Genomic DNA, 27,803 nt, shown 5'->3' with positions numbered 1-27,803 from the left:
TTTAACGATAGCGCATGAATGAGGCTGATTAAGGAGTTCTGGCTCTGCTTGTGCACTATCCCTTCAGGATCCCGGGGAAGACCTTCTGACGTGGTGCCAGCGCATGACCAGCGGCTACACGGGGCTCAAGGTGACCAACCTGACGACCTCGTGGCGCAACGGCATGGCCTTCTGCGCCATCATCCACCGCTTCCACCCGGACCTCATCGACATGGACTCCCTCTCGCCCCACGACATTGCGGGAAACTGCAAGAAGGCAAGGGCCCCATTCACCCTTCTATCCTTTATTTCTCCTTTGAATGTGGGAAGACGTTTTGGAACTGCGACCAGATGGTATATATCGAAAGCGTTCGTCGGTTCTATGGTGCGTTCGTACGTATGCTCTTGCAAATGGAACAGGAACTCATAATAGGGACCTTGCAGCACTTGCCATCGACTATTCGGAATGTATTTTGGGGTAAAGTCTATTGTCCCAGCAATCTCCCCCCGTAAGAATTATGAAAATCTGTTCACTATCGCTGAAACTACGCACGATGAGAAAATGCGCTTGGAGTTTGGGTGACGAACTCAACACTCCCCTTTCAACGAGACCACTCGACAACAAACGTTTGCTTCAAAAACACCCTATTAGCCTGAGCGCACACTTGCGAGCAGGCAGCCATGCCTGCTTCTTTGTGGCACCAGACCGGAAATAGACCCCTGCACGTTGCGGAGAAAAGGAGAAAACTTCCCAGCATATGATATATCGAAGGCCACCGAAGAGAATGTCGCAAGCCGCCCCCCTCTTTAGGGGAGAGCGCGCAGCTTTTATTGCGTTGTCCGCAGTCGAGTTTAGAGGGAGTAATTATGCGCGATTTCTTATTGCACATAGTTTCAGTGATGGTGAATGGATTTTCATAATTCTTGCAGGAGGAGATTGCTGCAACAATAGACTTTACCCCAAAAAATACATACCGAGTAGTCGATGGTAAGTGCTGCAGGGTCCCTTTAATGTTTATACCCGTGCTCCTCCACTGCACAGTCCCCGTCATTCAGGTCGTGTGACTTGCAGTACCGTTTGGGTTGACGCCACTGCCGGCACTGTTTGTGTTCACGTTCCACGTTCCATAAGACATATGAGATTTTCGCCTTAGTGTGTAACGTTGTACGTCTCACTGGAGCGTGCGGGCCCGTGTGTGTGCAGGCCTTTGAGGCCGGGGCGTCCCTGGGCGTCTCGCGGCTGCTGGACCCGGCGGACATGGTGCTGCTGTCGGTGCCGGACAAGCTGGTGGTGGCCACGTACCTGCACCAGCTCAGGCAGCAGCTCACAGGGCCAGCAGAGCTGCGGAAACCCCTGCCGGAGATGCGTCCCTCCTCCTCCTCCCCTCCCGTGGTCGCCACCACCACGACCAGGGAAGCAGAAGAGGAGGCGGCTGTAGCAACACCCGCCAGCTCTGACTCGGCAGCCCACACGTACGAACACCTCTCTCGTCCCGTCTAGTTTGCGCTGGTTAATCTTGAATGTATACCAACTAGCCAAGTTTTCAACCTTGTTGCACTTCATTACTTGTTCATAGCGCTCGTGTTGTGTACTCCTCTCTCGTTCGACGGCGTCTAGTTTGGGCTGGTTAATCATGAACACCTTTGCATCACCACCTTAGAAATTTAGAGAGGGAGGGAGAGAGAAAGAAGGAGAAAAAGAAAGAGGGGAGAGAGGGAGATAGAGAGACAGAAAGAGAGGAGAGAGAGGGAGGAAGAAATATAGAGAGAAAGGGAGACAGAGGTGAGAACGGGAGAGAGGAGGGAGAGAGAAAGAGTGGAGGCAGTGAAGGGGAGAGAGAGAAAGGGGGTGTTAGAGAAATGGAGAAAGAGACATTGAGAGAAAGGAAGAGGAAAAGGGAGGGGACAGAGGTGAGAATCTGAGAGAGGAGGGAAAAAGAGAAAGCAAGAGATAGAGAACGAGTTTGAGGGAGAGAGAAAAAGAGGTTGTGAGGAAGGCTGGGAGAGAGAAATTGAGAGAGAGAAATTGAGAGAAAAGAATAGAAAAAGGGAGAAATAGAGAGCGAGAGCTACAATGAAGTATGGCGGCGTTGGCCGACCTAAGATGCCTAGCTTGCTACGTAAGATGAATGTGGTGACAGTGATAATGAGGATTGGGATGATGTTAGGACACCTGAGCACTCCTCGGGATGTAGTGATTGCAGAAGCATGAGTGCTCAATTGTTGAATGTGTCCCCTCATTATTATCACCGCCCTTTTCTTTTTGTGTCTTTTTCTTCCTCTCCTGTCTGTTGCTATGACTCAGTTAAAATGCATGTACCCGCATTCGCATCGCCATGCAAAGGGGACGTTGAGCGGCAACGTATTTACAGGTCTAATTGCTACCGTTGTAGCAAACATCAAATTACCCGTGTAGGATGCAGGACACCATCTCTAACACGTTTCTAAGTTGAAAGCCTTGATGCACATTCACTTTTTCTATCGTTACCTAGAGTCAACAAGCAGTGGTAGTGTTGGGGATGCAAGCGGTCGCACGTTCTGGAGGTGACATTCACCACATTCCGTTGACAAAAGAAAAAACTGCGTTGGCATCTCGGTAACGTTGTCAGCGTCTTGCATGCACAAAAACGGGTCTGTTGCAAACAGCATGTTAATCACATACACCTCATAGATGAGGGCTGGTTACTTGCACAAAAAGGTGGAGTTTTTTAGGGAATTTTGTTCATATGCTATCGACAACTACCAAAAGGTGTTCTAGAGCCTCTGTAACATTATTGGTACATCTGAAACGCTCAAACCTGATTGCAGCAAAATTTGTGGTTTGACAACGCTTTCGGTTGCAAGTTGTTGTATCGAGGTTCGGCTACTGTATTTACTCGCGTAATGAACCCACTTTTTTTTTTCACAGAAAATTTGGCATGAAATTGGAGGGTGGAAAGTGGGGGATCATTATGTGGGAAAAAGTTGCAACAAATTTTTAAAAGTTGAAATTTCATACAATCAAGATGGTAAGAGAAGTGCTATCAAAATTTACCTTTTCAGCAAAAACACGTGCGAAATTGTGAAACCCAATTTATTTTTATTTACGACATGCTACTGCCCCCCACCCCTACTGGCGGGTCGGTTCGTCCCCCTTTTCGTTGTCAGAGCTGTCTTCCTCACTGGAGTCGCTCATGGCTTTCCTCGTCATCATCGGCCCACAGCTAATCATCTTCCGTGCCGTTAAGGCTGTTCAAAGTTTGTCTTTTCAAAGCTGCTGCTGATGAGCTCAAAGGGAATCGCGCTTCATGCCCTCGGTGTCCATCGGCAGAGCATCGACTCGACCACCTGCCACGTAACTCGCGTACCGGCCTATCATACGCCACGCACCAGGAGCACAAAAAAGGTCGGAGCACAAAGACATGAAGAAAATGGCGATGTTGCAGATCAACACATCCATGAGCACAAGGCAGGGAAGATATGCAGAGCGCAATTGCAGTTTTATTTGCACGCTGCCGCACTTCTATGGCGCTAGACGCAAGAAGGTTTGTTTTGTGTACAGCAGGTGGCGCTCCGCGAGCATGCAATTTTCGAGTTGTGAGTCACGGCGTTTGCGCTCACGTCGCCGTCTAGTGTTCAGATTTCCTTTGGTTAGAATGCTTTTTTAGCATCTCTGCTGGTGCTGTGTCATGATATTCAGTTACTGCGATCGTCAACGGCATTTGCGCTAAGATAAAATATTGAACAGTACCTTTTCTATTTGTGCCGCATTTTCTATGCAAGGTAACATAAAAGGGAATTCTCAAGAATAAAAGTGAGGGGATGGGTTCATTTGCGAATAAATACGGTAGATTTCAGGAGGCAACCATAAATTCTGCGGATATCTCAGTTGTCAGCCCTCTACATTTATTGCTGCAGACTGGGGGAGAGATAACCTCCCGACTTCCTTACGTACATCCACGCAGGCCCAGCGAAGTGCCTTCTCCCAAGGTGGAAGAATGTCCAGCGGAACAAAGTCCAACGGATCAAGGTCCGCGACAGCGGAGTTCCGAGGAACAAAGTCCAGCGGAACAAGGCCCGAGGGAAACGAGCCCAACAGAACAAAAGAAAGCAGCGAGGGAAAGCCCGACGACGAGGAGTCAAAGGGAAGAGAAGACGGAGACGCTAGAGTCGGCGAAGAATGCCAGTGCCAAGACGGCGGTCCCCGCCAGCAAGGAGGTGACGCAACCAGAGAAGAAGCCGCTGATGACCCGCCAACAGCTGATGAACCCCTTTGACTCGGATGAGGAGGACACCAAGAAACCAGGTAAGGAGTGCAATCGTGCTTGTTATAGATGGTATTCACTGAAAAGTTTAGCTGTCAATTTCTTCGCTTGGCAACACTGTAAATGGCGCGAACATAGCCGAAGCGCCACGGACATGGCCTGGCTTGTGCCACTGCACCTGCACGCCGAAGAAAAAAAAAAAAAACACCGGCGTGCGTCGTCTGTTACAGTTCAACCCAATTCTTAACAGTGGTGTCAACAGAGATGTTATTAATCGAACTCACATTGGAGTCGAGGCATTAGTTTGCGTTCGGGGGGATAGAGTGTGGAATATCCAACACACATCATGTGCTTAGCACGGACAGGTACCGCCATCCCGCGAAGCCTAACGACACCATTGACGGTGGACTCGCATGGTTGCCTGCATGTGTGCCTCACCAGTGAATACAAGCTATAACTTTGGGATTTGGGAGAATTTTTCCGAAATTCGCACAAGGCAGTATGGAATCTCGCTTCGGGATGACGGAGTGAAAAAAAATCCTGGAGGATCTGTAGTGGTGAGTCGTTCTGTGCGTGAACGGACACTGGATATGAGTGGACACTGGGCGTTCACGTTACGAGGTCGTACCAGCTTTTTGACGGAGTTCGGAGTCGTCCTGTTTGGTGATGCTTTGACGCACCTTGCTCAAGGTTGGCTAGAATACGCAGCACTGCGTGTGTTATGTGCCAATCTCTGGCCGGCACAGAGCGTGTTTGGTATGTACGTTCGATGCAGGAGATGGTGAGCCTGAACCTGCCGAGAAGAAGACGGTTGCGTCCGCAGAGAAGCGGGAAGTCCGTGTGCCATGCCGGGTGGTCGACCTGTCGCCAACCAAGCCGCCTCCGCCGCCTGAGGTCCTGGTCTCCCCACTCATTGACCCGAAGAAGGTGCGTGCGTTCGTTAGAGCGTCGTTAGAGCGTGAAGAGTCCCAAGTTCTAGTAGGCGTAGGGTTTCGTACTAATATATGCTAGAGGGGAATTAAAGCGAAGCTTTCTATGCCTCGCTGATGGCGACCGTCCCGTCACAAAAACGCACTGCAGGAGAACCGGCTGTACACAGTGGGTTCCACAAAACGATGATGATGATGGGGGTGTGAGCGAAGGAACGTCAGGTGCCTCGAGAAAAGAACGCTTGCCGTGGTCGGAATTGAACCTGGCGGTCCCTGGTGTTATGAAGCTGACGTTTATCTGATTGGGCCATTTAATTAAGGGGGTACACTGCTCTTAAAACAGCTCCTTTTATTCTTAAGTAAGCTCTGTGAAACTTGCCAGTCTTGCTACTTTTTCCACACTGATTTCAAATACGGCATTATTTTTCGAGCCAGTCAATTAGTGCCCAGGATAATGAGAGGTAATTAGTCATTTTTGGAGGAACAATAGATGAAACAGTGCTAGTCGTAAAACTGTAATCTTTACATTTTACAATACAATGAACCCTGGCGAGTGAAATAAGAAAATCGGTTTTTTGATGCACCGCTTGGAACTAATTTTACAGCTCATTGAATTTTGGTGGCACCAGTGGCAAAGAACCATTTTGAATGCCCATTTCAAGGCCAAAGTCAGCTTGTCGGTTTGGTCGATGTTTTCGTACGCCACTCTGCAAGCGCCACCTATCGTCTCTAGCGGATGCTTTGCACGCCGAGCCTCTCGAAGCACGGCCTGTTCCTCGGCCGTTCAAACTACTCGTGGCCGAGCAATAGGGACTCAATGGTCACCTGTAGCAGCCTTCGACATTGCAAAGCGCATGCGCACAATAACATGAGAACAAACGAACGAGGGGCGTACGCTTTGACATGTCTGTCTCGTTCCGAGCAAGTGTTTCCACGATACAGCAAACGCTGGAGTGTTTTTATGGCCAATGCAGACTAATCTTTCTAAGTGGGTAGGCTTAGCTTGACAAATGTGCGCTCGAGGCACGCATGCACGAGCACTTGGCATTTTCTTGGTATTTTTAAAACTGTGAACACCACACACAAGCCATTTGCTCAACATCTTCTCTGTTAAAAAAAATTAAAAATTTTCCTCCCTAATCCCATTTTTGTCATCCAGCAGATGTGTCCTTTCCTGAGTGGTGAAACTTGACGCAAGCTTAACAATACAGCGCAACAGAAACAAAGACTTAAGCGAGGCACACAGGACGAGCGCTGACTTCCAACTGAATTTTTATTACAGAAACAAGCCATATTAATACAAACACGCATGCACACACCTACGATGAAGCAATTCGACACGGTAGGTAATCTATATCAAATGTGCCGGAAACATTACATTCAAAACAGATGCATATATGATTAACAGACCACACGCACTCAGCACGTGTGTGTACATTGATACGGCAAGTTAGGTTGCTCCGTTTCGGACGTGTAGAAATTCAAGTTCATTTGTGGACAGGGCTATGGAAGGAGCGCTGACACAATCTTTGCCTAGCCTACTGATTTGCGCAGCCTCCACAATTTCCCTTGTCAACTGGTCACAATGATGCTTAAGTCTTTGTTTCTGTTGCGCGGTATTGTTAAGATGAATGACCAACTAGCCCAATACCACACTTTGCTTGACGCAAGCACTAGTGAGCTAGATTTCCTTACTCAACCCTCTTTCATCACATAGAGGCCGTCGAGTCGACTGGTCGAACTTCAGGAGCGAGCGCGCCGGCTTTTGGAGGAAGCCCGGCAGCCGGCCAACCGGGAACTCAGTCCGGGATCGCTGGAAGAGCGGCGGCATCAGGAGCAGCTCCGAGAACGGGCGCGGCGCATCATTGCGCAGGCCCGTCAGGGTCACCACAACAACAACAACAACAACGTCAACGACGCCGACGCCGAGAGGTCCGTTGGAGCGCCGCAGCCGGCATCCAATGGACACAAGGAGGGCGACGAGGCCGGAACTCCGGAGGAGCCCAAGGGCCGGCAGCCGTCTTCGTGGAGCGTGAGGCTGTCCGAGGGTGCGTGCCTGTTCTCGGTCAACCCTGGTGTTGCCCCAGGTCGCAGTGAGGTCACTCTAAGTGCAGAGAAAAGAAGGCGTTCTGTGATGATCTGCATTTTTAGATGGGTAAAGGTTCGTTACTGGAGGTTTTAATGTTCGAATCGTTCCCGCCCACCCTGGTGTCACCTCAGGTCACACTAAGGTCACTCTCAGTGCAGAGAAAGGATGCAGAATGCATTTCGTGGTGACCTGCGTCGCTAGTCAGATGGGTACAGGTTGCGTACCAGCAGTTCGAATCCCGTTGAGCAGTTTCGTGTGCTAGTTGAGAGTGGTCAGCAGCTGCTTGTTAAATCTTCGAACATGCTTTTGTGCGATTCGCTGCAAATCAATTCAATTTGTGAACGGAAGGACATGCTGCACGAATGTTTTAGCTGAAAGATTAACGCCTTCCTTATTGACCGACCTGTTGTATAAATTTTTCAGGTGAGGACTACAGGTTCAAACAACTTTGGAAGAAAGCATACTGACAAGAATGATGTCTCGATGTAGTTCCATTTACTGATATATAGAAGCACATTGAAATGCGGTTTGTGGAGAGACAAAAATTACAATGATGAAGATGAAGGGTTGAAATCAAAATTAAGGCACTTTATTGAGAGATGTGGCATTCATCATTGTGTTGAGGCCATGCAGAAGCAATTGACCATCATAATTCGGCAATTTGGGATGAATGTAGCCTATGTAAAAATTTGTTTGCTACTCTCGGCATAAAGAGGTGGGTTTTGTGTCCTCCTCCTCCTCCTCCTCCTCATTCATCAACTTGGCTAAAACCTTTCTCCGATTCTGTGAGGTTTGTCACGTGCTTCCGAGTGTTACATAAGACATGCTAGGTACTGGAAAGAAGCAGGTTAAAGTGCATTAAAGCCAATCAAAAAAAGAAAAGGTTTCCAACCAGGATGGCAAGTCCATGGGAAACGCCTGCAGTCAAACCTGGTGTACCAGCTTAAAAATTAGCATAAATAAATGGCTCTTTCGCTGCCTAGTTAAACAGCCAAGCAAGTGCAAGGCAGCCACAAATGACAAGTGCAAGCACGTATCAAGAAGCGTACTGCAAAAATCGGCGATTTTGCGGGAATGTTGTGAGAGGGGGAAAAGGGTGCCCAGTAATGCTTTGGTTATGTAAAAGTAACACTGACGTCAATGGGGAAGCATCCCTTGTGGACGACTCTTGCAGAAAAAATGAAAGGAAATGGTAAGGAAAATAACTGATGTTACCTCCTGCTGAGTCGTTCGTTTGTTTACCTGAAACACCTGTAATTCAAGTATTCTTTAGTGATGTGCATCTTTGGTCTGTGGCTAACTGCATGAAACTTTTTGTTTGCTACTAGCTACTACAAACTGAAATATAGTAGAATCTTGATGACACAGTCACAGGCGATATGAGTTTCAAGATGATACGATTTCGAAAAACTGGTTGAATTTGGGGCGTTACGCAGACGCATTCTCACACTACAAAGGTTGATAACATTGGGGAAGTCTTGAACAGAAGTACTGGTATTGTTTTGGGAAAACAGCTCAGACTCAAGTTCTGGTGTACATTTTGAAACAGATCATGCTGCGTTTTGACTCCCAAGATGATTCTGTGACTGTGCCAAGTTTCATCAGGACTTTGCCGTACTTCTGAAATGCAGTTTTTGTTCTTTTTGCAAACCAGCCTATTTCTGCATGCAGTTCCTTAGAGTAAGAAGCCATCTCTTTTTCGCCACCTTACCCTTGCAATGATAACCCTGCACGATACGCTGCATGCTTGCTCAACCGCATGCGTTTGCGAGAAATCTGTAGGGGGGGTCGGCGAAGCATGGTTGCCTGAGCAATGGTGGTGACTGAGCGGTGGTGGTGACCGCGTCGTCTCCCAGGCAGCTCCTTGCGTGCTCCCAGGTTTCACCAGTTCCAGAAGAGGCGGCTGGGTGAGTAGTGCGGTGATCACCCTGTTGTGTCGCCACTTGCATGTCTCATCGTTTTTTTTCTTTCGCACTCCTGCACTTGCGTGCACCGAAGCACCACTGCCTCTTTGCACCTCTTTCGTTGCACTGACTGCATTACCCTTCTTAATGCAAACCAAAAGTCGGCGTTGGTGTTGGTCGGCGTCCGTAACAGCAAAACAGTTCGGGACCACATCTCTTTGAAGTGTTCCATAGCTAGGGGCATTCTATAGGACGTGCGTAACTCTTTCATTATGGCGGAAAAACGACTGATTTTGCGTGCTTCCACAAAACTATTTTTTTGTCTTGAGCTAGTGGACACATTTAGCCTTGCTATGCATGAAATTGGAGCTTATAAATTGCTCCTCCAAACGTATAACAGCGGTTTTGTGAAAGGTACAATTATTGGCAGTTTGTTGGTCAAATAATCAGGAAAAAAAAAGTGCACAAAAAAAATATGTAGAAAATTGTGCTGAGCCTAAAAATTGTTTTAGGAATTCTAAGATATGTGAATTGTTCCTGTGTTCCTTGGCTATGATTCAATATATAAATCAACGCTGTACACCAAGTTTTGGATCTTTGCGGGCCCGTCAACCTAGCGGAACTGACGGCTGTGCCACTCTGTGAAGCCACTTGACGTTAAGTCAGTCTCTCTAAAATATGCATCCACACATACTTTTTGGTTCTCACACAAAATCCTTATCACTTCAGTGGTAAAGAACAAGAAAAAAAAATCCAGCACTCTTGAGAAGCGTTGCGCATCACTCCACAGAGCTAATCTGCCACGAGTGCCAGGCTATCTTGAAGGTGATAACACAATATGGCGCTGTGCATTTGGCAAAATATCCCCACCATACGTTGTCTGGACCCTGCACATCAAAGTAAAACCACAGTCATCAGATAGGTAGCACATTTTGTTTATAAATACAGCGCGAAGTCAAAAACGAACCTACCTGGCAGCACCTGTGAAGGCCTGAGGGATATAAATGGGAGCGTCTTCATCAGAACTAAAATCTAATGAATCCACGTCGTTGCTGGAGTCATCGCTGCCGCTGGGTTAACAAAAATCAGCAGCTGCAGCTGCCGAAGTCCTCGCCGCAGCTGTCTGCATTTGCGGAGTGTGGCGGGAAGCGGACGCCATTTTCACAGAACTCACTGCTATTGCAGGTTCAAGTTTCACTCTCAGCGCCATGTCTGGATGCGAAATGTCAACAAAACGTAATAAAATCGAAAAAGAAGTTGTTAAGAAATACGCCAGATGGCGTTAGTTTTCCTCAAGGTGCCATTTTTAGCTTTCGCGGGATGCTTGAAGTAATCGGAACTTCGTGTCCGATGGCCTATGGCGCCTTAAAGAAAGAGTTAAACTCTGCAGTACTGAAAGGTGGCTGTCCAAGCCAGCAGGCTACAGATGAAGTAAGGAAACGCAAGAATCTCGCCAAGTGAGCAAACACAGGTAGCGAAACCCACCACTATCGTCAACTCTCCCAACACATGGCGACAGTAATGGTAGCAGCACAACACGTAGAAGACAGATCAGAGCCATTCGAAAGCGTAAGGCAGTAGTAGAGTGCGAAGCAAATCTAGTCAGGCTGCAAGAAGACAAAGCTCTTTGAGGTCACAGGCGGAATCAAAGTGCCTCGGGCATTCAGTTGGTCATTAATGCTTTTTCATTCACAACACAAAAGAAGTACTTAGGTGTCCTCGAACTTTTGGGGAAGGGGTGGTGAGAAAGCTCAGGGTTGCAAAATTATGATTGGTTGCCGTTTTCGCTGACCTTACTATTGAGAGAAAGGTGGTTGAATAGGTGTCGTGAAACGAATGAACCAAAGTTCGAAGCTGTCCATTTTTGTAAGCGAAGTTTCACCACTGGCACGGTTAGAGAGCCGTGTTGTCTGTCACAGTGCTTAGGACTTTGAGTTGAAGACAGGGCTGGGGCGATGGTGCCAACTAAGAGACGAAAACTGCCTGTCAGCGACAGTTTTACAGCACTACTACAATATTTTTACGGCCATGTTTTCGCAGTAATTGCAAGAAATTGCAGGCAAATGTTATCAGTAGTGAGACTGCGCTGTCAAGGAAAAAAAAAATTATAAATATGCTGAAATTTGTTGGAAACTTTCTTTTTGAGCAAACTGCGTAGTCAGTCGATATAGGCCTTCTTTTGCACTTGTATCCTCCATGTTCAGCTGCACCCATTACAGTGCTGTTTTAAACTACTTGGCCACATGTGTAATCCTGACACGTCTGACAATTCACTTTGCCTTGCTATGTTGCTTCTTGTGTAACAGTTCTGTTGTGCTAGAGTTCTAACCGATAGACATGGAGCATTATGCTACTCTTGTACCATTGGCAGACCTTGTGTACCAAAGGGTGTACCAACAGTACTCTTGTACCGTTGGTATCCCCTTTGCAGTCCAGAATTTTTGCCTACTTTCTGGCCGTTCTTCCGCAACTAGTATTTTGCCAGTTTCTGGTGCAGCGAAAAAAAACGCAAACTGGGCAAGAAAAACTCACAGGATATTTATTTTGTCTCTTGCATTCTGTTTGCAACTCCTTTACTGAAATTTGAGCAACGTGTGCTTTCGACAAAATGCGTAGCTCATAGAGTAAGGATCCGCACGGTGCCGTCTCCACGGCCGTCGCAGTCTTTGCCACTCGCTTCTGTTGAATCACAGTCATCACTAACTGGTGGAGGCAGGCGATTCTCTTCCTCATTGAAGTCGTCATCGCTTTCGCTAAGTGAAACACCGTAGAGTGCAAGCGATGAGAAAGTGGCCATGCTTCTCAGCGAACAGTGCGCACGTGAAAACGCTCTGGAATCCAGAGGGCCTGTGCTGAACATTGTGCTGCACCCTAGTGCAAAAAAAAAAAAAAAAAAAAAAAAAAAAAACCTTCAACAAGCACAGTTCACTTATCCCTCAAAAGATGGCGCATCACGTATACAAAGAATGCGGGCACATCGCAGTGAGAGAAATTGCAAAATTTAGACCGCTACGGCTACTACGGCCGTGTGGCATTTTCGGGTAGGGCCCGACAACGAACCACAAAGGGTTGTGATGTGTGTGTTGAGCCATGTATTTGGCTTCTTAATCTCAGGATGCAATGGGGCAGTTATTAATAGCCTTGGAGGTCACCAAGCACTTTGGTGTTAGTATAATTGAATTTTTCTCAATCATTGCGCTGGAGCAGGATTGTGGTAAGAGAGCAGCATACCGTATTGTCGCGCATATAACCTGCACTCCCACTTTCCAACGATGAATAAAAAAATATATATCCCGGCGTATTGCCCGCATATTTTCTACATAAGAGGATGGCCCAAATCGACTACTCAAGCAACATTACACATTTGTTTATGCAAAAGAACTTACCTGGTTGACTGCGCAACTAGATGACTTGCCACATACATTCTTTCAGGTTGGTATATTGTTGAGCTGTGTGTGCAAAATAAGCACTGTCAGTGGGATAAGAGTGGCTTAGCTGCTATCACTGCTGTAGGGGCATCACAGCCCAACACGCATTGTGGTGAAGCTGCACCAAAGGAAATACCTCGCATGTAATCTGCAGCTCTACTTCACAACTGAAATTTTCGCACTTTTGGTGTGGGTTATACGCGCGAAAATACGGTATTAGGATGTTTTCTTGTTGCTATTATGATGAATGTTGTTATTTTTGAAGAGCTGCTAGTTCTTTGGTCTTGTCTATCATTCTATCTGCCTGTCATGCTGCCGCTATCTGCATTATGGGCCTATACTAACATGCCTAAAAGGGACAAGTAACTCTTTTATTTATTATTATATTCTGAACTTAGTTCCTTGTTTGTTTGTTTTTGCTTCCATATAATGCTTTTGATAAAGGTGTAAGTTTATGGTGTCATATAATTGCTTCCCTAAAATGACTGTTTTGTGGTGTGGTTTCAGTAAAGCTGGAATGGGGAAAATAACTTGATTTTCCCAACACTCGGTTACCTTCAAGAAATTTAGCCCCTAAAGCATGAGGTGCCGACATGCAAAAGTAGTCAAAAGTGCGGTCACTGTAGTTTTTGAGTGAGAATTGTACCTAGTAGTACATAATGATCGATAGTGTGCTTGCTGTGGTTTTTTGAGTAAGAAATGTAACTAGTAGTACATAATGATCAGTAACGCGGTGATGTTCTGTAATGAAAAAGAGTTGACTTCACGTTTGTGACTAAATTATTTATTCTTCTACAATGCCTCACACACGGAATTCTTTCTTACCAAAATAATCTTACAAGAGGTCTTGTACGGGGGTCGAAACTAATGGCCGAAAATAATGGAATCTGCGTGTTGAAGGATCACAAATCTGTTAGTAAAACTGGATCAAAGAAAGCATCAATTGTGTGGCAGGAATTGAAACTAGAGACATTGAAACTGGACGTGTGTAAGCGAATGAAAAACAATGTCTATTCCCCAGGTCGGATGTCATTTGCAGTTGTCACGGTGTCATTTCAAAGCATGCCTATTGATGAAGCCTGTTCTGAGCTTAATTTTTGGTAATACCAGCCTGTTATACCAGCCAGTGATAACAGAGTATACCACAAACGATTCACCGCTTGCAGGGTCCGAGGACTCTGACCGGTCGGAAGACCAGGGGAGAGAAGGTGGCGAGGTAAGTGATAATTATTATAACTATTATAACTGGGCTGAAAAGTCGCTGGCAAGAAGTATGTATAGAGGGGGTGTTACCATTTGAACTGCTATCGTAAAAATTGGCAGATGCGTGTAACTCCGCATCCCGAGATCAAAGTTGGGCTCAGTTTTTATATGCTGAAGAATTTGCTTTAATTGCACGCAATTTTTTTTTTTTTTTCAAGTTCTCGAAACGAGACAAAAAAAGCTGTTCAGGGGGGGCTTCTCATTTTTATGCAGCTGCAATCTAAACAAACGAAGTTTTGCAGGGTGATTGTTTCATGGGTCTAGCTATTCCACTTCAACAGTTTATCCTCAAAGTTCAGAAATAATTTTAATTTTTTTTTTTCAGCCACAAACTTTGAGTATGCACACAAAACAATCACCCATTGTGCATTTCTTGATTCAGCTTGATTCCGGTGCGTGATGGAGTGCCATGCAGATATCCGAGGGCCAATCTCTTCTTCACCTGAGTATACTTCCCGTAACACCCAAATAGCATAAATTAGGGTGTTGGAATTTGAGTCCCAGTGAGGAAACACTGTTCTGAATGCTCATCAATCTCAGGTCACCCTGCTGTACGTCTGTTCAAGTTTCTCGAACAAATGCAGTTATATCTACGTAGTCTTCCATTCTGTCCATCAGTGGAGCCCGATAATCTCAACACTTGTCAGCTTCCTCCTGACTTCTGACTTCCAGGACAAGTTCTCCCTGTGGATAAAGTTTCGAAAAGCTCTGTCATTTCATTGCAGTCACTTGGCTGGGTTCTAATGAGTCTTGACGAAAGTGTTTCAAAGTGAAAGCCTTATGCGCTGCATTGTGCAAAAAAGCGGCACTTTTTATTGCACAAAGAGTAAAATACAGTGTGCCTGTCAAAGTTATCCAGGCCAAAAAACGAAGAAACGAAAGAGGTGTAGCTGTAAAAGAGTCTTTGATAAGTGTCGCTTCAGAGCAGGTAAGCATACTTGGGTGCCTGTGTTTGCTGCTCTCGCCCCAACGCAGCACGTGGTGCAAGACATCTTTTCCCGGTGTGTTCCTCCGACGCAGCTTCCCAGCGCCAGGCGGCGGCACACGTACGTGGAGCTGGAGCTGGAGGCGCTGGAGCGGGAACGGCAGAGGGTGGACGCCCAGGCGGAGCGCTTCGAGCCGTACCTGCGACAAGTCATGAAGAGCGGTGAGCCCTGTCGCCTTGCCCCGCTGACTGCGGGGTGGTTAAGGGGGGACACTGCTCTTTAAACAGCTCCTTTCAATTTTCAAGTAAACTCTGTGAAACTTCCCAAACTTGCTGCTTTTTTCCCCAGTGATTTCAAATATGCCATTGCTTTTTGAGTCAGTCAGTTAGTTCTCAGGATATTTAGAGATAACTGGCCACTTTTGGAGGAACAATAGACAAAGCAGCATTAATCATAAAACTATAATGATTATATTTTTCAATACTTTGAACCCTAGTGACTGCAATAAGAGAAGCTGTTTTTTGATGCGCCACTTGGAACTAATTTTACAGCTCATTAAACTGTGGTGTTTGAAATGGGCACTCGAAATGGTTCCTTGCCACTGGTGCCACCAAAGTTTAATGAGCTGTAAAATTAGTTCCAGGAGGTGCATCAAAAAACTGATTCTCTTATTGCGTTCACCAGGGCTCATAGTATTTGAAAATATAAAGATTACAGTGCTATGACTAACACTGTTTTGCCTTATTGTTCCTCCAAAAATGTCTAATTATCTCTTATTATCTTGGGAACTAATTGAGTGGCTCCAAAAATACTGGCATATTTGCAATCAGTGGGAAAAAAGCAGCAAGACTGACATGTTTCACAGAGTTTAATTTAATATTAAAAGAAATTCTTTTAAGAGCCATGTCCCCCCTTAAAAGGGACACCATAGAAAATTGGTGTCGGGCTCTTGCTTCTGGAGCTGCATTGTTGTGGTGTGGCTCTTGTAATTTGGCCTTAGTTGATTCCTAAGGGCCCGGAGTAATAGTAGCAAGCAGCTTAAGCTGGGCGAGTTAGTTTGACGTGGTTTAAAAAGATGATTGGAAATATCAGAATAGAAATCGGAATAGGAAATACTGGGCACCCATCACAACACAGTGGTATCACAGAATAATACTACTAGCTAAGGAATAAACTTGGCCTAGTTGGTTCTACATTCTAAGGCGAAAAAACGGTGCTAAACAAGGACCAAGAAAAGAATCCTTGGTCCTTGTTTAGCACTGTTTTTTCGCCTTAGAATACTACTAGCAAAAGTGCATATTGTGGGCAGATTGGTTCAACATACTTGAGAAATATAATGGAGGATACCTCAACATAAATTAGAATAAAGCTGGAATAGAAATTGGAATAGTAGAAAGTAGTGAATACCCGTCGAAACTGCCTCGCAAATTACCACGCTGTGGCATCAAGTTTGTTCTTAGTTCATTTTGATGCCACCTGGGTCTTGTGTTGAGATGCTTTCCGGCTGATGCTGTCTGTGTGTTTGCTGGGACACGCAGTTTATCTCGCACAAATGTGCTTGTAGTTTGTTCGACGGTGCCCTCACAGGTTTGCCAGTTTGTTCTCGCAGCCAGTGTTGTGAAATGGGCGAGGAGAGTGGTGCGTGGGCAGTGACACTTCCGAAATAACCTTTCGTGATAGCAGTACATGTGAATCGGTTGAGAGAAAAAGAAATAAAATGAGAAACGCAACCTCTCAACTTCAACAGTGTGTTGAAAGTTTTTAGACTATGTTTGCATCTTTGTTCAGTGCCCCTTTCGACCTCATTCCAAGCCTTTGAGGCAGGGCATCAACGAAAATTGTCCACCCATGTTTAGTGGTGCTAGTGGCTATAAGCCGCCCATATGGGTGACCTTTTGTTCTGTTTGGTGCTGACAGAAGCACAAAAGTGGGCTTGAATTAAGCAGAAGACGGAATCAGCAAAGTCAGGAGGCCTTTTGAACCCAGTCTGGCGGGGGTATTTGATTTGACAATAGTTTTCTGATACTTGTCCAGTGTACTATTTTTATTGGTTGTGCTAGTGCCTGAGAAGTAAGGTTGGAGTTTAACATTTCTCCTCGTCTTTAAGGAAGATAAATTAATAGATAAATAACTGTGGCTAGTGCAACAAAAGTCGCTGCAATAGCCCAAGACGCTGCGTGCTTGACAACATTCTATCTTCTGCCAGTTTTTCTGAAAGATGAAGTAATGCTGACCTTTTGTATACGTTTAAGAGAAGTCGCTCGTCTCTCTTTTTGTGCACAGGGAACGAGGCGGAAGAGGACCGGTGCATGCAGCGCTGGTTTGCCCTGGTCAACGAGAAGAATGCACTAATACGACGGCAGATGCAACTTAACCTACTGTGAGTACGCCCGCCCCGTCCCAGCATGCCGCCTCAGAGCATTGGGGAAAGCAGTGAAGTCAGTCCAAAGTTGTCGCACTGCTGTACTGGCAAGCCTACGTTTTCCCATTGACACACACCAAGTGTTAGCTAGCTGATGGGATCTTGGGGAAGATGACCGCACCATCTAGCTACGCTAGAGCAGAAACTGCCGAGCTGCAACGGCCTCCAAAGACTTGCACATGGTAGAAATACTCCATTGCTTTGACAACGACGAAACATCAGAACCACGACATGACAAGAATGCGACAAGATGACCAACTGTACGACACGCAAAAATACGACAAACGACAAACTACAGGAATTTTTCCTGTTGTCATTTTTGACTGGGGACAGTGGAACCTAGCCATCCTGATGTGCTAGCTCGGGGCTACACCACCGCGCGACACAAGTGCGTACACCGAAACAATTCGGCATGCGAGCTCAATGATTCCCATTTATACCAATTTAAACTTCGAGAAGTGGCTTTATTTCCAGAAAGCTACAGGCAATTTACGATACACGAGCGCAACTGTCGCTCACAATGGAGATGAACATCGCAAATCGATCGCCACTCGTGTTCAGTCCCATACATCATCAGGATGCACATCATGCCCATCAGGCATGCACATCATGCTAAAGCCCGGTAATCTGCAATTGTAGCTAGGTGGGGGCAAAATGCCCCCGCCAACAGAGCTAAGTCCAAGCTAAGTCTCCAAAAAAAAAAGTCCCTGCACAAATGGCTCGGGCGTCTGAACTGTGTTTGATCGGCGGAGAGAGAAGTTTTTTCACGAGAGGGCACGGCGGAAGGCCTACCGCTCTTTGGCGTTCTCATTCTCAAGCCACATGGTACAGGGGGGATGTTGTGGCTTGTGAAAGATCTAGTACACCCTTTGGCCACACCACTGCCCCACTAAGCTGGGTTGGCTGGCCATGTGGGCAAACAAAGCATGGGGGCTGAGAAGGTCCTCACACACACTTTCTCACGGTTTGGCGTTTCTGTGGGTCATGACCCGCTGCTTGCGAAATCTGCCATCATGATTGAAGCACAGGACTCGTTTACGTTGATCATTTCTGAGAGAAGCACGTAATAAACACACCAGACTGCGTTGAGGTTCCGAAAATGCATGAGTACATGTGGGTTCTAAGTTGAAGCTTTCACTCGCAGTGCTCGATTCTCTCCCTGTTTTGATTAGTGTCTTTTTAAAGCGTGAGCAACACTCGCTACTAGTTGCCTCAGTTTGGGAAAAACATGCCATCTGTTGATCGGCATGATTGCAAAGTGAAGGTGTGGGAAATTCCCATCGGCTGCAAACAAACCTCCAAATAAAAATAAAAAAAAAGGTCCTAGGATATTCATATTTTCACATACAAGACTGCCTACATTTTCATCGTAGAAATGTCTTCGCTGCATTGCATTCTTGTGAAGTAGTGAAGCCGTCTTCAAGGGTGCTCGGTGTAAAGTGTTCTCTCTGTAAAGTGGCTTTCCCACATTGTGTTGCAGTGAAGTGAACTTATAAGGGAAAATTTTGTTTTTGTGCGCTTCAGAACAGCATACACCAAAGCAACACTAAATTCAGCAGCACAGAAGTCTAAACTCGGTGACATAACTACGTGAGAAGTGATGGTCATGCATTGTGACATCAAAAGACAAGCTTGGTTTTGCATTTAATGCTGCATGCAGTGCTGGGCCTGTTCCCGAAATTTGTGTCTGCGTGCTCATCTTTGTTTCATGTGAAAACCGAGATAAAATGCTGTCTTCCCTTATGAGTTGGGGCATTTTGACACTCGCGTTTTGCACGTCTGATATTTCAAACCTGTTTGTAGGCTGGTGTTGAAAGAACTACTCGACCTATGGCTCTTTTAAGGCTTTGCTGTAGTCCTTGAAACTGGGTGAAACGGTGATTTAGGTGCCCAACTGCCACGTACGATTTTTTGGGCTGGATTCTAGGCTTTTTTGGGTTTATTTACCTGTTAAGGTGACAAAATACAAAAAACGAACAATGTGGGCGGGAACGTAAACAAGTAGCCTGAGATGGAGCCTGCAGCCATGGCAACTCTTTAAAAGCAAGGTGTCATTCCAGTATATTTTGCAAATTGGAGTTAATTCACAAAAGAACAAATCCTCTACCAATAGCGGAAAGGTGTTGATATCGTATTTTCGCGCATATAACCCGCACCAAGAATGCGAAAATTTCAGGGGCAAAATAGGGGTGCGGATAATACGCGGGGGTTTTTCCTTTAGTGCAGCTTCATGGCAACGTGCATTGCGCCGTGAAGCTCCTACGCAGTAATACCGACTAACCCTTCCGTGGCAGTGATTGCGCAAAACATACAAGGACAAGAAAGAAAAAACAAAGACGAGCACGCTTAACAACTGAATTCTACTTGCTAAATATACCCTTTTTCTGTCCACATAGTATGTGATGTGTTGCTTGAGCAGTAGCTTTGGTACAGCCTTTCCTGTATCAAATGTGCGGGCAATACGCGAGGATTTCTTTCTTCTTTTACAGCGGTCTGAAAGGGGTGGGTGTGGATTATATGCAGGTGTGGGTTAAAAGTGCGAAAATACGGTATTGCCCAGTTTTTGCCAGTCGCAGCCCAGAGAATGCCGGAAATCCCTAAACTCAATGAAAAATAATCTTTTATGAACGAAACTAGGCAGAATGCAAGGCAGCTGACATTAACTATGCAAGGCAGACCAGTAATACCTGCTTCTAAATGGGCATGTCTGGCTATATTTGGAAATGCGACACATGGACAAAAGAGGATATGCTAAGTATTTACAGCACTAAATACAACTACTGAGGTTTTAAAGCAAAAGCTTTCATAGTGGGGCCGATGGCGTCCTGTCAGAGATCTAATGAATTTCCCCATAGACCGATTGGTCAACCAAAAAGCTCTGATGAAATCTCTGAACACACGGCACATGCGTGAAACCGGGCCCTCAGTGTGTCAAAACGGTTACTCGAAAATCGCGGAAAAGAAACTGTTCTAGATAAGAAGACTATACACGCATCGATCATGAAGAAGGTGTCTTTATCCTTTATCTCATAAACCACGTATCGGTATACATTTAGTATACACGTATCGGTATACACGTATCGGTATACAATCTCATACCTTTATTTCATAAACCACGTATCGGTATACGTTTAGATCATTCGTAGATGCATTTGCTTAGTGCACGAAAAGTCGTCGCATGGGTTCATTCTTCGTTTGCGATTAGGGTCTTTGAATGTTTGGCGATCGATTGGACGCACTTTTAGCTTTCGCGCTTTTGTCAACTTTCTTTAGGAAGGGGGTTGTAAATTTTTTTATTGAGGAACTATAGAACAAGCTGTTAGACGGACTTCTCAATAGTTCCTGAATATGGTCACCGAGTACCAGTGATCATTTGTTCTGACAAAGCATATGGGAAATCTTTTGATGTTGCGGTCCAAAAAGGAACAAAGCTTTCACCGACAATGGGTGCTTGACCGTGGTGTTACCTGAGGAGTACTCGCTGATGTCTTGATAAATTCGTGTTAAGCTTGGTGATTAAGTAGTGTGGTTTGTCCTTGCCGTCAGTCTTCTTGAACCTTCATACACCCCCAGAAACCAGGACAGTTCAGGCCATGCGGGGTTTATCGTGATTACTGTGCGGTTACTAGCGATGCTTGTAATTGGCTCTCTCTTGGTTTTTTTTTCTTTCCTTTTTTGCCACAAAACAGCCCAGTGTACTAACTTTCCACTCGAATAGAACGATCCAGCCACTTTGCCCTGGCACTTTCTTGCAACAGCATTCCAGAAAAATAACAAAACACAGAGTTATTTGATGCTTTGCTTAAAAAGCCTACCTTGTTACATTTCACCTGACCTTGATGCGGCAAGATATAAATAAAACAATACGCTCGGGCTACTTTTTTTAAGTATCCAGAATTACTGACACCACTTTTTGGGATTGATGCAGTTGTACTTCACCTGAAATATGAATGGTCTGCATCATGTGGAACACATTTTAATTTGATTGTATTCCCTTCACCAACTGAATAACTCGGAAAGAAAAGATGTGTGAATATCAAATTTGGGACTGCGAGTATTTAGATTCTGAATAATTTTGCTTTAATGTATATAGAGCTCCTAAAACACAAGAGCGATAGAAAAATGGAACAAAAACTACGCGGTCAGCACTTGGCATATCTCAATGTTCATGTGCTACTGCTTGGTAAGATAATGGTACAAAATATGAGGATTGAGACAAGATGAGAAAGCAGTGAAACAAATTGCACGTACCGTGCAATGAAGAAACGTGGGTTCCTTCTCAACATGCAGTGAATACAGGAGTGTATTCGACTGGTCCCTGCAAGCCAGCAAGTAGTAACGATTCCTCATTTATTCCGCTGTGTATATAGGAAACTTTTTTTGAGCTCGTTAATTTAAGTAGTGGCCCACTTCAGCTAATATACACCAGGGATATCATGCACCTATTGTGGGCAAGGCTTTTTAGGCTTTTTTTTAGAGGGCAAGTTGTAGATCTCATGTTTCAAGATTGTGCGTTGGGAGGTGCAGAAAATCAGTGGTACAAAAATTGGACAAGAAATAAAATAGGAGTACGAGCAGCGCAAGCCAGAAAGTGCGTCCTGGGAAAGGGAAGCTGCTGAAGCAAAAGAGGGTAGGCTGCTGCCCCACAAGCTGTACAAGCTGCCTTGAGTGATGACGGCATGACCAATGGCAAACGGGGGCTCCTGGTGATGGTGAGCTAGCAGGACGAGTTTTGAAGGGTGCTGTCCTTAAGTTGTCCAAAAGTTGTCTAAAAGCTGTCCGAAAATTGTCCAGAAGCTGTCCGAAAGTTGTCCGAAAGCTGTCCGGAAGTTGTCCAAAAGCTGTCCGAAAATTGTCCAGGAATTGTCAGAAAGCTGTCCAGAAGTCTGAAAGCTGTCCGAAAACTGTCCGAAAGCTGTCTGAAAGTTGCATGAAAGCTGTCTGAAAACTGTCGGAAAGTTGTCCGAAAGCTGTTTGAAAATTGTCCGAAAGCTGTGCGAAAGTTGTCCAAAAGGTGGTCAAGTGGTAACAGGCGCGGCCACAAAGTTCTAGAGGGAGCTCAACACTGAATCAACAGAAAGTCCAGCTGGGCTTTCTCGCCTTCGCTTTAGAAAGTTCTAAGCTGCCCCGACGATTTCAGTGTCGTGCGAAAAAAGTGAACCCGAAAGGGCACGCCGTATGGTGAAGCTTGAAAGTTTGTACGTCGTGCGGCAGTTATTTCTCTATCCGTAAATTTCAATATTCGAAAACTTCGAATACTTCGAGCAGTGAAACTGCCCTGCAAATTGAAGTCAAATACCAAATACTATTTGTGAAGTAAGCATTCCAAGGTTCGAGTATTCGCACACCTCTTGTCACGAATGGGTGCCCGGCAAATAGACATCTGCATAATCTGCAAATGGACATCTGCATCTGCATACTTCTGCATAAATTAGAGAAGGTGATGTAAAATTAAATTAAAATCGAATAGGAACGCGTGACGTCACTCCACCCAGGCGGCTTGGCGAACGGTGACATCACGCTGGCAGCAGTCATGAATGGATGCAGGTCATCACAGCTACGGACCGTCACAGCTTGCCAAAATGAAACTTTGCGCAAAAACAAATTTCCCATGTGCAAAGGGAGCTGTTGGCAAAAGTCACACTGAAAGTTGTCGTCCATGCCGCTAAGGGATCATCAAATATTCTCTGTGATTGTAGACCTAAACACGACTTCATCCGGACTAGCTAGGGACACCATGGCTGCTTTGAAGACTTTGAAACTGTTGCCATAGGCATGCCCCTTCTTATTGGTGGGATAAGTCAGACACCGCTTACGAAGTGTGATGATTGGCCAATACGCATGCTGTGACGACCGACCACGACCGACCGACCGTGCCAAGTAATAGCGTAGCCATGGACTTTGTTCTTGCTTTTGGCAATGGAAGTGGCTAGAATAGGTCAGCTTCAGCTCACCTGACCCATGAGTGTCTTCTGAAAGAATGGTGCATGCAATTTTTTTGCGATTCCTTCTACCTCAAAAGCTTTCACTCTGTTACAAGAGCCATTCAGTGGGTGGCACAACATCTCTACTGCTCACAGCTGCTCGTAAAGCCACTCGTAGCAGTCGCCTGAGTCGTGTTAGTTTTCCATATACAGTGTATTGCGACGGTAATTGGAACACTTTAAAAAATTTTCCTAAGCGAACCGCCGCTCTGTTCGCGCCCAAACTTCACACGAAGGTCGCATTTTGTGGTCTATTTTGTTTGACACCGGGAACAACGACGGTACTTACCTGTTTATCCTGAAAATAAATAAAAACGATTTTCGCCTATGGGAAAATGGCGGCGATTTGGACGTGCGAGCGCGAAAACCGGGTTTTCTGGTCGTCTGTTAGCTCATTTCTAGGTGCATTTTCTGATCGTCTGCTGCACCATTTGGCTCCGTACGTGAATCCCAAATATGCGTTTCACTTTGCAAGTGGTTCTGTCATTCTAATATCAACTTGCACTGGCTCACACGTCCAAATCAGCCACCATTTTCCCATAGGCGAAAATCGTTTTTATTTATTTTCAGGATAAACAGGTAAGTACCGTCGTTGCTCCCAGTATCAAACAAAATAGACCACAAATTGCGACCTTCGTGGCAAGTTTGAGCGCGAACCGAGCGGCGGTTCACTCGGAAAAATTTTTTAAAGTGTTCCAATTATCGTCGCAACACCCTGTACAGTCAATCCCAGTTATATCGAACTTGCAAAAATACGTTTATCGGTTCGATATAGAGGATAATTCGATATAAGCGTGCTAAAGTATTGGATGTCATAAAAGCACGTACCATTTATAGAAACACTTTATTGATGAAACTGCCTTAATTTCACAGAAATAGCCCCGTATTGTCTGCTTGAACAACCTCACTGTCCGAGATAGTGCACGCTTCTCCACATTGTCTAAAGAAGTGCTGCACTAGTGCTAAGTGCTAGGGCACCAGTCACCTCGGAAGTTGTGGGCGAAAGATCGTTAGTGTCACGCAAACTTCATGTGTCAGCGCACTGTGCACAAGGCCGACAACACGAAACTTGGGATCACCATTGCCTGAGACATATGACGGGCGCCTGCTCCAGATACATAAACACAAATGAAAAGGTGTCGCTTTTCTGTTTTCCAGCTATTGCCAAGCCTCGAGAGATGTGGAAAAGGGTACACTGCCTTTGGAAGTGGGCTTATTTTAAAGTTTGACTGTAAGAATATGCATGTTTGCAAAAAGCGTTTCGATGCTGCCAACAAGAACCGATGAGCAAGCACGTCGTGAACCGGGACGTCCTGTCGCTACGACGAGAGAGAGCGACACTCAGGACCGGTGCCACTCCGAGGGGTTTTGGATGCCTCCCGCCGTACCTGATTAAAGCCAAAACTGCATTCCCGGCCAGTGATTCAAAGGAGAGCAGCGAAGAGGGGGCGTGAATCGTCACCTGAAGGCACAGGTAGAAGAAGGCCAGAATGTGAACACCAGCTCGGCAGGAGAACCTATGTGGCGATCAGCTCTTGCACCGATTTGGTTGTGGTGTCACTTTGTTCCTTTAGTCGTACAACTTATAGGATTGTTTTAGAGTCAGCAGCCAGCAAAAGCAGACGCGCAGATCAGGCTTGCCAAAACGGAAGAAGCAGCGTGTTTGTTTTTTTTTAGTTGGAGGCGCTGAAAGCACAGCTTGGTAGCACAAGGCAATGACTCAAACAGTGTCGAAAGCAGCATGCTGAAATGAGAGGGCTGGCCAACAAAAATGTAAGACTCAAAGAAATTCAAGACAAGCTATTTACTTGCTAAACCATTCATATTTATATTGTATATATTGTATATAAAAGATTCTACTGCACTTCTCGTTCAAAGCATTTTTTTCTCAGTTTATTTTGTTAATAAGTCATGTTTTCGACGTCTCTCCCTCATCACATGCACCGAATATCAATCTTCCATTCATAGCGTGCACCTCTTTGCTAAATGGTATATCACTAGCATTAGAATTTCAGATTCATTGCGTGCTCGAAACCTTGACACCCCCCCCCCCCTAACATGTCCGGTGTAGTACCTCAGCAGGCTAGGTGAGCTGTTAAAACTGACATCATAAAGGAGCTTCCAGATTGGGCTGTGGTAGTTCCCTTCCAAAGAGTAAATTAGAGCTGAGACCAGCTGGCGCCAGATCATATTTGCTCGTTGGTTATCAGCCGGTAAAAATTTATACTCTAAACACGGTAAACAATTGCAAACCATTGCGACAAAAGAAGTGGTCAATCAGATGTTAAGCACGTGAAACTTGTGCTTAAAGGGACCCTGCAACACTTGCCATCGACTACTAGTAATGTATTTTGGGATAAAGTCTATTGTCCCAGAAATCTCGTCCTGCAAGAATTATGAAAATCCGTTCACAATTAACGAAACTACGCGCGATGAGAAATCGCGCATAATCGTTCCCTCTCAACTCGACCGCAGACAACGCGACGAAAGCTGCGCTCTCTCTCCCGGAGAGGGGGGCGGCTCGCAGCATTCTCTTCGGCGGCCTTCGATACATCACATGCCGGGTAGTTTTCTCCTTTTCTCCGCAACGCGGAGGGGCCTATTTCCGGTCTGGTGCCACAAAAAAAGCAGGCATGGGTGCCTGCTCGCAAGTGCGCGCTCGGGCTGGTAGGGCGTTTTTGAAGCAATAAACGTTTGTAGTCGAGTGGTCCCGTTGAAAGGGAAGTATTGAGCTCATCACTCAAACTCCGCGCGCACTCAAAACACAAAATAAACGGCAAAACTGTGCCTACAGGTTCAGGCATAGAAGAGGTTCGTACACAGCGATGACGACGACGGAAATGGGAGAATCTAGCCGCGAAGTTGACCAGTGACAGCCGATCGGGCAGCCATGGCCTATGTGACGTCCCTTAGGCCATGCCAGGGGTTGCATAATGAGGACAACTGAAGAGAGAGCGGTTGGTTTTTCCGCGTCTTTCACATCGATTTGCGCGCTCACCGCTTCACGTGCACGTGTAATATTTGGCTCAGGTATTCCTGGCAGTGTAATCTAAACGTCGCGCAGGTTTACTTGCACTGCTCAAAGAGTGTTGCAGGGTCCCTTTAACTCGTCTCCTGACACCCCCTTACGAAGACCCTAATTTCCTACATGCTGTAAGTGTTTTTTCAATTTAAGATGGCCTGGCAAGGGTAGTGTAAGATGGGGTCTACACTCCTCTCCCATGATATCATGCATCATGCGCAACGAGCCCCAATCATGACTGACTGATTGCCACCCCTCCCCATGTAGTCCCCCCCATCTCAATAAATGGTGTTCAGTCACTTTGAAAAGCTTCCTTAATACCGAAACACACTCCCCACATCGAGGAAGCAACAGGCGCAAACTAATGTGCATCCACGGAGAAAATCTAAGGCCAATCAATTAAAGGCAGGAGGAGAGTCAGCAAAGTTGATCGAGGTAACAAGGAATTAAAATGATCCAAAGCTTTAAGCGTGAAGCATAAAACGAAGGCATGGGAAGAACCTTTTTGCAATGTAAACTAGAACACTGGCCTGCAGTACGACCACACATTGGCAATCACTTTTCCTGCCAGATGGAACGCAGTCGCTGGTAATTAGATATTTCTGTGGGCTTAGGACAAGCTTACTGCTCAAGAGTTGTTCAAGGAATGCTCAGATGAGCAGCTTGGGAGAGCTGCAGTCCAATAAGTAAGCAACAATGTACAACATGATGGGGTAGGCCTCATTATACTATGCGTGTCTATTAAGTGCAGAGCACTTTTGGGGGCTCGCCTTGTCGTCATAGCTATCTGTAGCGCTCGATGTCAAGCGACTGCCGGAATCAGGTGCTGCAGCGACATAACGGACCCAAGTAGAGCCCCACAACGTACCGTCGTCCCACAGAGGCTTCAAAAAACAAGCGGTTTATATAGTCATAAGTGTTCAAAACTCGTGAACTGCTGTCACTTGTCATACATCTCCCCCTTGTTTAGTGAAAAAAAAAAAAAAAAAACTGCAGGTACATTAGAGGAAAAATATACGTAATTAACCGGCAGTGCCCGCATTCGTTTAGTTAGGAACGCTTGTTGACAAAAAGTGGCAGTGCAACGCCGGCACGTGCGGAAGGAAAAGCAAGCACAAAAAGGACGGAACTCCCGCTGGTGCAGTTTCAGGCAGGGGGCGCGCGAGCACAGCGATGGCAGGAAGTTTGAATTGCATTGGCCAAACCTCCGGGGTGTGAGACAGGGCGGTGAAGAGCGTGATTGGTGGTAGCAGTGAGCGGATAACAGCGCCGCAGACCATTATGACAAGTCACTGCTCTGCACTTCCGACAGCTTTCACATTGAGTGGAGCGGCTTTAAAATTTGAGTGGCATCTGACTGTTTGGGTTCAAATCCTAGATAAAGTTGTGTTTTTTGTTTCTTTATTTTTTTTAATTGGCCAAGTGTTGGCTTTGATTACACGCACCTTTTATTACCCACTGTGCACTACAGAGCGGAGGCAGGCATACTTCAAAGGGGAAACACCTCCCATTTCGATGCCCAGTTGAGCCTCTCTTATAGTGCAACGGGCGCTCAGCCACTGCATACGCTCGACATATCCTCACTTGGAACTGCTTGGAACAATACAGATAAC

The 27,803-nt window shown here is 45.8% G+C and overlaps 1 protein-coding gene across 6 annotated transcripts in view; it reads left to right on the top strand.

Annotated features, from left to right (window-relative positions):
* Positions 1-27,803, top strand: part of Ehbp1 (Eps15 homology domain containing protein-binding protein 1) — a 58,983-nt gene that overhangs the window by 20,209 nt on the left and 10,971 nt on the right. For 2 of the 6 annotated variants that reach the window (XR_013317018.1, XR_013317019.1), the window contains exons 8-16: positions 68-256; positions 1,184-1,452; positions 3,924-4,264; positions 4,999-5,150; positions 6,870-7,200; positions 9,098-9,148; positions 13,740-13,789; positions 14,812-14,983; positions 17,046-17,142. Coding sequence is in view for 2 of the 6 variants with exons in the window: in XM_077674302.1 (XP_077530428.1) it covers positions 68-256; positions 1,184-1,452; positions 3,924-4,264; positions 4,999-5,150; positions 6,870-7,200; positions 9,098-9,148; positions 13,740-13,789; positions 14,812-14,983; positions 17,046-17,146 (1,656 nt within the window). In the remaining 4 variants the exon portion in view is untranslated. Of the gene's footprint in view, positions 1-67; positions 257-1,183; positions 1,453-3,923; positions 4,265-4,998; positions 5,151-6,869; positions 7,201-9,097; positions 9,149-13,739; positions 13,790-14,811; positions 14,984-17,045; positions 17,147-27,803 lie in introns of those variants that run through there. The other 4 variants (XM_077674303.1, XM_077674302.1, XR_013317020.1 and 1 more) reach the window with 4 other exon arrangements.

This window comes from Haemaphysalis longicornis, unplaced genomic scaffold, assembly GCF_048455015.1.
Source record: "Haemaphysalis longicornis isolate Haplotype H1 unplaced genomic scaffold, Haemaphysalis longicornis Haplotype H1 scaffold_6, whole genome shotgun sequence".
Classification (NCBI taxonomy): domain Eukaryota; kingdom Metazoa; phylum Arthropoda; class Arachnida; order Ixodida; family Ixodidae; genus Haemaphysalis; species Haemaphysalis longicornis.
This window is presented reverse-complemented; position numbering and strand designations above follow the sequence as displayed.